Here is a 10,270-nt window from a genome sequence, read left to right as displayed (position 1 = left end):
AGCTCTCATATCCTAGGCTTAGCTCCACCTCCACGCCTTCTCTTAGTCCGCCTGCAGCTGGAAACTATACTAAACCCTTTCTGACGCCTAGCCTCTGGTCCATGGATTCCACTCTTTGAACTCATAGGACAAAGGTCGGGGGGGGGGGACACACCCCAAATTACTGGTGTATTGGTGGACAAGGAACCCAAAATTCCTGTATCAATAGGAGGTCCTAAGAGCCGTTAAAGGGGTCATGATGCTGGGCACCATTTTAATCTGCTTGATGCTGTTATATGGGGAAATTGAATCATTAACTTCATTGGTGGGGGGGGGGGCTTTTCACTGCAAGTGCCCCCGAAATACAGTTGGCATTTGTATGTTGATTGCAGAGAAATTGTATGCGCCAACGTTGCTAAAATTCCTACTACTAAGTGTGCAGGTAGATTCCTTAGGGTGTACCACAGGCCAAACCTTGGCATTTACAATTTAGAATAGATTTCTTTCATTTCTTTCCTTCCTTCCTTCTTTCTTTCGTTCTTTTCTTTCTGTCTTTCTTTCCCTCTCTCTCTCAATCTCTCTTTCTCTTTTTCTTTTTTTTCCAAAACAAGAAATGAAAGAAAAGCCATCGATAGAATGGGTGGGGATTAGGGATAGATAAAGATAAGTTTTCATGGGGGATTTGAATTATATACCAAAGAAGAGCTCTCCACATGGCTGGCTGGAGAGCCGTGACTCCACCATCGCACCCCGTCCGCGCTGGAGAGGACCGTGATTCCGCCGTCACACCGTGTCCGCGCTGGAGAGCCGTGACTCCGCCGTCACACGGTGTCCGCGCTGGAGAGCCGTGACTCCGCCGTCACACGGTGTCCGCGCTGGAGAGCCGTGACTCCGCCGTCACACCGGGTCCGCGCTGGAGAGCCGTGACTCCGCCGTCACACCGGGTCCGCGCTGGAGAGCCGTGACTCCGCCGTCACACGGTGTCCGCGCTGGAGAGCCGTGATTCCGCCGTCACACGGTGTCCGCGCTGGAGAGCCGTGACTCCGCCGTCACACCGTGTCCGCGCTGGAGAGCCGTGACTCCGCCGTCACACCGGGTCCGCGCTGGAGAGCCGTGACTCCGCCGTCACACGGTGTCCGCGCTGGAGAGCCGTGATTCCGCCGTCACACGGTGTCCGCGCTGGAGAGCCGTGACTCCGCCGTCACACGGTGTCCGCGCTGGAGAGCCGTGACTCCGCCGTCACACCGTGTCCGCGCTGGAGAGCCGTGACTCCGCCGTCACACCGTGTCCGCGCTGGAGAGCCGTGACTCCGCCGTCACACCGTGTCCGCGCTGGAGAGCCGTGACTCCGCCGTCACACCGTGTCCGCGCTGGAGAGCCGTGACTCCGCCGTCACACCGTGTCCGCGCTGGAGAGCCGTGACTCCGCCGTCACACGGTGTCCGCGCTGGAGAGCCGTGACTCCGCCGTCACACGGTGTCCGCGCTGGAGAGCCGTGACTCCGCCGTCACACCGTGTCCGCGCTGGAGAGCCGTGACTCCGCCGTCACACGGTGTCCGCGCTGGAGAGCCGTGACTCCGCCGTCACACGGTGTCCGCGCTGGAGAGCCGTGACTCCGCCGTCACACCCCGTGTGCGCTGGAGAGCCGTGACTCCGCAGTCACACCCCGTGTGCGCTGGAGAGCCGTGACTCCGCCGTCACACCGTGTCCGCGCTGGAGAGCCGTGACTCCGCCGTCACACGGTGTCCGCGCTGGAGAGTCGTGACTCCGCCGTCACACCCCGTGTGCGCTGGAGAGCCGTGACTCCGCCGTCACACGGTGTCCGCGCTGGAGAGCCGTGACTCCGCCGTCACACCGTGTCCGCGCTGGAGAGCCGTGACTCCGCCGTCACACCCCGTCCGCGCTGGAGAGCCGTGACTCCGCCGTCACCCCGTGTCCGCGCTGGAGAGCCGTGACTCCGCCGTCACCCCGTGTCCGCGCTGGAGAGCCGTGACTCCGCCGTCACACGGTGTCCGCGCTGGAGAGCCGTGACTCCGCCGTCACACCCCGTGTGCGCTGGAGAGCCGTGACTCCGCCGTCACACGGTGTCCGCGCTGGAGAGCCGTGACTCCGCCGTCACCCCGTGTCTGCGCTGACTCCGCCGTCACACCCCTCCCCCATCCCTGGAACCCCCTGCGTTGTTGATCCGGTCGCCACGGCGACAGGAGTGGTCCCCAGTTCCCTCCCTGTTCAGCCGCGCGCAGCGTGCGTGGTGTGCGTTTAGGGGAGCCGGGTGAGGTGGCCGCGTGCCACCCCCGTCACCCCGCTCTCGGAGCATGCCCGTGATGCTGTCCCAAGCGGAGCGCCCCCCGGCCACGCGCGTGGGCGCGGCGGCCTGGCGCGAGGCGGCGCAGGCGGCCTCCCGCCGCGCGCACCAGCTGACCGAGCGCTGCGGGCGCGAGGCGGTGACCATGTGGCAGCCCAAGGACAGCACGCTGGACCCCCACCTGGCCCCGCACCTGGGCCGCGCCGCCTACGTGCAGCCGTGGCGCTTCCGCGTGGAGATGCTCCGGAGCGGCGGCACGGTGGAGAAGCCGCCGCCCGGCGAGGGCGTCACGCTCTGGCGCAGCAAGATGAAGCCGCCCGCGTGGCACGCGCGCCTGCCGCTGCCCCTGCACCGCGACGCGCGCGCGCAGCGCACGGCCGAGCTGGTGTACGCGCACGCCCGCGGGGCGCGCCTCACGGCCGCGCGCCTCGGCCGCGCGCAGAGCCAGATCAACGCGCAGCTCCGCCTGCTGCTGCGCCAGCGCCAGGCCACCGACCGCAGGCTGGCCCAGGTGCGCAAGGGCCTGCTGGTCAACCGGCAGAGCGTCAAACTGCGGGGCTACCGGCCCAAGTGTGAGAAGGTGGGAGTAGTGCCGCGTGCCAAGCAGCCTAGCCCAGCCTGGGGTGGGAGGTGGGGGGTAAAAAGATAAAGAAAAATCCTACCACCCCCTGCCCCTCCCCATGCACAGCAGTCAATCCCCAACAGGAATAGGGTGCCCAAGTCCTTAAGCCCCCAAACATCTGAAACCCATCCGAATGGATGTGTGAAGGGTTAATAGCCTTTCCTGAAAACTAAAGGGAACTAAAGAGTTAATGACTATTCCTCAAAGTTCACTGGCAATAAAGAAGCAACAGAGATATTGGGTCTCGTTACGTTTGACACCTTCCCTGATTGATGCGCTCCCCTTAGTCTAGATGGCCTTGAAGGACCAGGGACCGTCTGAGGATCCTCCCTTAGACATTCCTGGCTGAAGAGCCCATTATGAACAAGGACACACACAGCTACAAGCTCCTCATCTGCTGCACCTGGTCCAGTCTGTTTTTCTTAGGATCCTCCTCGTAAACTTGCACCCCAGCCTGGCCCAGTGCTTCAGCCTTCATCCCGCGGGAAAGCTGAGGCCCCTCGCTGTTTTCTCTAATAAACGTTCTGTCTGTAGAGATCAAGTCCAGTGTTCTCTTTTGCTTTTCTCTTACATTTTCCTTACAGTGTGACCACCCACCACATCCCCCCCCCCCCCGCCGCCTCAATTCCCATTTCCCCTGCCCACTCTGTGACTCCCAGCCTCTAAACCTGCGTTAAATCCCAGGCCAGGGAAAATTGAGAGACACCCTTGGCCTAGCCCTGGCAAAGGCTTCCCCGCAAACTGAGAAAACACCCAGTATGGAGAGAGATAAGGTCTTCCACACAGGGATGAGATGCCTACCTCTAAACCTAGGTGATAAAAAATAAGACCCCCAGCCAGGTGTGGTGACGCACGCCTTTAATCCCAGCACTCAGGAGGCAGAGGCAGGAGGCTCGCTGTGAGTTTGAGGCCACCCTGAGACTACATATGAATTCCAGGTCAGCCTGGGCTAGAGTGAGACCCTACCTCGCAAAACAATAAAAATAAAATAAAATAAGACCCCCCAAAAGGGAAAATACTCATGATTAAAACAGCAGACGCCCTCCATCCCCAGCCAGGCAGAAGGGATCAATAAGACCATGACTGAGGGAGGATCCCCAATTTCCCTCCATCTCAGTTCCCTAGGCTTCTTGCTATTAAAGGGAGAAGAAAAAAACAGGGAGAAGACCCCAGACCCATAAGGCAAGGATCCCTCCCCCCAAAAAAATGCAAGTCCCCAGAAGATCAAGGCTTTTCAGACAGTGACACCCCAAAAATGGGAGATTTTTCCCCACTTGCGTGCTCCAAGTTCAGAGTTCATGAAGTTAGCAAACCTCTCAATCTCGAAGAAAAAAAATCTCCCTCTATCCCTATCCTGAAAGAGCTGTTCTCCCTTTGTTTTCTTTTTTTCTTAATATATTTTTATTTTTATTTACTTGAGGGATAGATAGACAGAGGCTGATAGAAAGAGTGGGCACTTCCAGGGTCTCCCACCACTGCAAACACCACCTTGCGCATCTAGCGTAAGTGGGTCCTAGGGAATCGAACCTGGGTCCTTTGGCTTTGCAGGCAGGTACCTTAACCACTAAGCTATCTCTCCAGCCTCTCTCCCTTTGTTTTCTAGATCCCAGACAAAGCTGACAGCATGCTTACCTGGGAGAAAGATGAACTGAAGGCCATGAAGAGAAAAATGGAGGAAGACATGGAGAAATCAGAGGCTTTGCTCAAGGTTAGGAGCCCCTGGGGTGAAGTTACAGAGAGCTGGAGAGGGAGTCATGGCCGCCTGAACTGGGTAACTTAAGATCAGAAACTCTCATTTGGAACTGACACTTCCCCGTGATCTCACTGGGTGTCCTGAGAAGGCACACTCTCCCACTGTGAGACTTCACTTAGACCTTCCTTTCTGCTTGTGTTTTTGTAATAGTTGCCGTCATGGTTGTATTGATAGGGTCCCACTATGGTTCAGGCTGGGCTTCCAGGCACTTTATAGCCCTGGATGACCTTAAACTCATCAACATAGTTCTTCAGCCTTCTAAATGCTGGAGTTAACAGGCCTTTGTCACCACACCCGCATCTGTTTCATTCTTTTCTTGGGTTGGTCTTCCATCACTGTGACAAATGAACCGTGACAGACAATGTGTGAGGAGATTTATTTTAGCTCATGGTTTAGAAGTTTCAACTGGGCTAGAGATATGGTTTAGCAGTTAAGGCACTTGCCTGCAAAGCCTAAGGACTCATGTTTGACTCTCCCAAGTCCCACAGAAGCCAGACACACAAAGCGACACAAGGTCTCACATGCGCACAAGGGGCGCACACATCTAGAGTTCAACTGCAGCATCTGAGGCCCTGATGCACAAACTCCCTCTGTCTCTCTTTCTCTCCCTCTCTCTCTCTCTCTCTCTTTCACTCTCATCCTCACTCTCTAGCATGAAAAAAGAGGGTCTTATGGAGAGAAGGAGAATTGTTGTGCAAGGGGGGGGGGCCTGGGTGGTGCACAGGGGGCAGGTAGCCTTCCCTCCTCTTCACCCAGGGGTAACTGAAATTCCAAACCAGGACACAGTCCCAGAGGTAGCATGGCCAGGAGGAAGAGGGCATGGATCGAGAGCTCTGAGACTCTTAACACCCACCTCCCATATTCTGACCTAACATCCCTGACTTTTGGGGATCAGATGAAACCTTTTAGGAATGTTCCCACAGACCACCACCAGTTTCCACCTACCCAAAGGCTGACAACGTCTGAAACCTCACCAGACATCACCCTGCTGAGCTGTAATACACAGCCTGATGTCTCCAACAACGTTCTTAAAAACTTCCTGCGTCTATGACCTTAGTTTCTTTGGTGACTATTAAAAACTTTATGAAATTTTGGGGCAACCTAAATCTGGGTTGCCAGACTATGGTCACCCAGATTTGGCTCAAGAATAAATTCTCTCTTATTCCCCTTGAGGTGAGCACTGTGTGTTTTGTGTAAACAAGAGACTAGAGGTGACGCCACACCCAGGAATATGTCTTTTTTATTTTATTTTATCTTATTTTATTTGAGAGAGAGAGAGAGAGGAAGAGGCAGATAGAGACAAAGAGAGAATGGGCACGCCAGGGACTGTAGCCGCTGCAAACGAACTCCAGACGTGTGCACCCCCTTGTGTATCTGGCTAACGTGGGTCCTGGGGAATCAAACCTGGGTCCTTAGGCTTCGCAGGCAAACACCTTAACTGCTAAGCCATTTCCCCGGCCCATGTGTCAGTTTTGAAAGAGGTCCCCATGAAAGGAAATATTTCTCTGGAACACTGTAGAAATGAGTTCAGTTTGAGAAATCTTCCCACTGTGCACAAATGACCCACGTCTGTAATTTTAGTACTCTGCAGGTGGGGCAAGGACATGGTGGACTGTAGGCCAGCCTACTTAGAGAGACCATCTCAAGAACACCCCTTCCATAAAAAATTAATTAATTAATTAATTAATTTAAAAAAAAAAACCTTTACAGGGCTGGAGAGATGGCTTAGCGGTTAAGCGCTTGCCTGTGAAGCCTAAGGACCCCGGTTCGAAGCTCGATTCCCCAGGACCCACGTTAGCCAGATACACAAGGGGGCGCACGTGTCGAGTTCGTTTGCAGTGGCTGGAGGCCCTGGCGCGCCCATTCTCTCTCTCTCTCTATCGGCCTCATTCTCTCTCTGTCTGTCCTTCTCAAATAAATAAATAAAACAGAAAGAAAATTTTAAAAAACCTTTACAAACATGAAGAAAGAGACAAAGCCAGGCATGGTGGCACACACCTTTAAATTAATCCCAACACTCTGGAGGCAGAGGTAGAAGGATTGCCATGAGTTCAAGGCGACCCTGTGACGACAGAGTGAAGTCCAGGTCAGCCTGAGCTAGAGTAAAATTTACCTTGAGAAAGAAAGAAAGAAAGAAAGAAAGAAAGAAAGAAAGGAAGGAAGGAAGGAAGGAAGGAAGGAAGGAAGGAAGGAAGGAAGGAAGGAAGGAAGGAAGAAAGAAAGGAAGGAAGAAAAGAGAAAGGGGAATAGAGGAAGTCGTCTGTGGAGGTGTTAGGGCATGGTAGAACAATAATGTACAAGCACAAAAAAAGAAAAAAAAATTGAAGTTAGTTTAGAGACAAAAAAACAAAAACAAACAAACAAAAAAACACTCACGGGCTGGGGAGATGGCTTAGCCGTTAAGGCACTTGCCCGCAAAGCCAAAGGACCCAGGTTCGATCCCCCAGGACCCACAAGGAGGTGCACTCATCTGCAGTTCCTTTGCAGTGGCTGGAGGCCCTGGAGTGCCCATTTTTTCTATATATGTCTGTCTGTCTGTCTGTTTGTGTCTCTCTCTCTCTCAAATAAATTAAAATTTTTTAAAAAACGAAACCCTTAGCCTCTCCATCACCCTCCTGGCTAACAATGCCGTCTTTCCATTCCCCGGCTCCCAGGCTCTCGCTGCCTGTAGAGACTCTCTGGGCTTCTACTGCCAGGAAAGACTCCAAGCCGTGGAACTCATGAACCAACCGCTGGACAAGGTTCTGGAGCAGGCTGGCCGGCACTCGTGGGTGGACATCTCGCGCCCCCCTACCCCGCGGACGCAGGGCCAGAAGACACCTCCTACGGACCCGATAGGCATCTATACCCCAGGTAGGCCCCCAAGGGCAGGTATCTGCTGCAGTGATTCCATGGGTGAGGCCACCACACCTCTTGACTGCTGCTGTCCACCTAGCTGCCCGCTTTCCCGGAAAACAGCACACCAGTCTCCATCTCTGCTCACAGCATTGCTTAGCCTCTGGACACACCTCCGCACACGTACTCATTCTACACGTCCAGCTAGGAAAACAAACAAACGTGTGTGTGCGCGTGTGTGTGTGCGCACATGTATACAACTGGGGCTGGAGAAATGGCTTAGCGGTTCGGGCGTTTGCCTGCCAAAGCCAAAGGACCCTGGTTCGATTCTCCAGGACCCACGTTAGCCAGATGCGCAAGGGGGCGCACGAGTCTGGAGTTCCTTTGCAGTGGTTGGAGGCCCTGGCACGCCCATTCTCTCCCTCCCTCTCTCTCTGAATTAATTAATTAATTGTAATTTTAAAAATATGCAACTGAAACGATTCCAATGAATTGGTTCCCCCCCACACACACAAACACCCTGGACTTTCTCCCAGACCCTCAGTAGAGAGCCCTCACTTATGGCTCCACAACATTAAAGGGCGGGCAGGAGGCCACCAGGGAGGAGGAGAGAGGAGAGAGCTCAGCTCGGCGGCCTCACGCGCACCCTGCGCACCCTGCGCGCGCGTGTCCAGAGTGCGCCGCCGTGCTCAGCGAAGCCAAGCAGTTGTTGATGGAATCCAAGGACACCCTGGCGGAAATGGCCAAGAACGAGCTGGACATCCGAGAGCAGCAGCAGCAAATCAGCGACCGTGTGTGTTCCACGCTGTCGCAGAAGATGCGGGAGACTTTGGAGCTGAAGGTGCGCGCGCGGGGACCCGTCTCGTTGCTGGCGCAAGCCAGGAGGTTGGGAAGGTGCCACAGTGGAAAAAGGACAAGGGGCCGGTGTGAGCGCCCTGGACTGCCCTGTCCCCCTAGGAAAGACTAAACATGACGCTGGGACTGATGAGAGGGACCATTCACCAGTGCACGAAGTTCAACCAGGAGATGTACGTCACGCGGGGCCTCATCAAGGTCAGCTCTGGGGGGATTGTCTCCTGGAACAGGTGGGGACCCATATGTCCGCCCAGGCCGGGCCTCACTGCTCCTCTCGCTGCCCTCTTCCCCGCAGGGCCCGCTCTTGGCAAGTCACCTGGAGGCTCGAGAGAAGCTGAACAGACCTCTGGTCCGCATGTACCAAAAACACGTGGGCACCCAGCTCCCTGAAGCTGCGCTCCTTGCCCAGGTAAACCCCTTCTGTCCTCCTCCCCCCCCCCCCGTTTGTGCCTCCACGTCCCCTCTCAACACTGCCATGCCCTGGTAAGCCAAATTCCTCAAGTACACCTGAACAGGTAAGACCCCCCCCCCCACCCGGGACTGCCGTCCTTCGGGCTCACACTACAGACCCTTCCATACATTCAGTCCTCCCACGCCCACGCCCACCCCCCAGTACACCCCCTCATGGCATGACCCTCTCGTAGCCCAGTTCCACATGAAAATTCCATCTCAGGACTTGGTTAAAGACAGTGGGGGAGGGAGAGAAAGAGAGCGCCTTAAATCTGCAGTCCTCACTCGGCCATCCCACCTATGTGCGTAAACGCGTTGATTATTCTCAGTTAACCGTAAAGGCATTGGAACCTTTTTTTGTTGTTTTTTGTTTTTTTGTTTTCCGAGGTAGGGTCTCACTCTAGCCCAAGCTTACCTGGAATACACTATGTGGTCTCAGGGTGGCCTCGAACTCACAGGCGATCCTCCTACCTCTGCCTCCCAAGCGCTGGGATGAAAGGCGTGCGCCACCACGCCCGGCGGGAACCCTTTATATAATTCCTGCTGCCTGGGCTGGCGTGGTAGGAACAGCCCTCAATACCCTTATTCGGCCTGAGCATGCCAACCGGGAGTCCTCTTGATGGTGATGTTGGAGGAGATGGTTATAATTTCCCTTTCCTAGTGACACCAATCCTGAGCTTCCCTTCTAGCGCACCTGGCCCAGACGTGCACGTCCAGCCCTCTCTCGAGGGGTGTCCCTCCCCTCGGTCCCCACAAATGCACACACCTAGACCAGCTTTCCTCCCCAGGCGCCCCACCCCCACCCACCCCCCACCCCCGAGCCGAGGTCCACCCGGCCTTGGGGCCCTTATACACTTGGCCAGCCCAGTTCCAGCACTGCGACCCCGCCACCATCTCCCACGCACGCACCCCCCCCCCCAGCCTTCCCCAGCAAGGCCCCCCTACCTCCTGCAGGACACCAAGAAGCTGCACAGTCACAACTGGCACATGGAAAACAACCTGAAGGAGCTCCGCGCCATGCGCGACGACCTCGCCTGGAGCCTGAAATGCAAAAAGATCGGGCACGACGTGGACCACGACGTGGTGCGCCTGCGCAGGCGCCAGCAGCACCCCCACGTGTGCTACGAGCAGGCGCGGGGTCTGGTCAGCGACTGGGACCCCCGCACACCCCCCCGCAGCCAGGCCTGCGCTGCCCCCAAGTGACACGGGTGCCCCCCCCCACACACACACACTCCCAGACACCACAGCCAGGTGGTCCACCTGGGTTTCACCTCTGCAGAGAGGGTGGTCCCAGGTTCATGGCCTTGCCCTCCCCCCTCTGACCCTTGTTTTTCTCCAAGAGCCCTCCAAAGGAATTATAATAATAAAAAAGTACTAATTCTCTCTCTCTCTCTCTCTCAATCTCTCTCTCTCTGTCTGTCTGTCTCTCTCTGTCTGTCTGTCTCTCTCTGTCTCTCTGCCTCTCTCTCTCTG

The 10,270-nt window shown here is 55.9% G+C and overlaps 1 protein-coding gene across 1 annotated transcript; it reads left to right on the top strand.

Annotated features, from left to right (window-relative positions):
- Window positions 1-2,292: 2,292 nt before the first annotated feature.
- Window positions 2,293-10,000, top strand: Ccdc105 (coiled-coil domain containing 105). Its single transcript, XM_045139406.1, has 7 exons — window positions 2,293-2,862; window positions 4,508-4,612; window positions 7,312-7,510; window positions 8,167-8,333; window positions 8,450-8,545; window positions 8,643-8,756; window positions 9,752-10,000. Exons 1-7 carry the CDS (start codon window positions 2,293-2,295, stop codon window positions 9,998-10,000), a joined length of 1,500 nt encoding a protein of 499 aa, XP_044995341.1.
- Window positions 10,001-10,270: the final 270 nt, after the last annotated feature.

Source organism: Jaculus jaculus, chromosome 21 (assembly GCF_020740685.1).
Source record: "Jaculus jaculus isolate mJacJac1 chromosome 21, mJacJac1.mat.Y.cur, whole genome shotgun sequence".
Lineage (NCBI taxonomy): Eukaryota > Metazoa > Chordata > Mammalia > Rodentia > Dipodidae > Jaculus > Jaculus jaculus.
The sequence above is the reverse complement of the archived record's forward strand: the minus strand, read 5'-3'. Positions and strand labels throughout refer to the sequence as shown.

Bases quoted from the DNA above. Each gene is read 5' to 3' on its own strand.
- Ccdc105 (XM_045139406.1), top strand. From the start codon at position 2,293: ATGCCCGTGATGCTGTCCCAAGCGGAGCGCCCCCCGGCCACGCGCGTG. The intron at 8,546-8,642 runs GTCAGCTCTGGG...TCTTCCCCGCAG, and splicing joins TCACGCGGGGCCTCATCAAG to GGCCCGCTCTTGGCAAGTCA. The intron at 8,757-9,751 runs GTAAACCCCTTC...TACCTCCTGCAG, and splicing joins AAGCTGCGCTCCTTGCCCAG to GACACCAAGAAGCTGCACAG.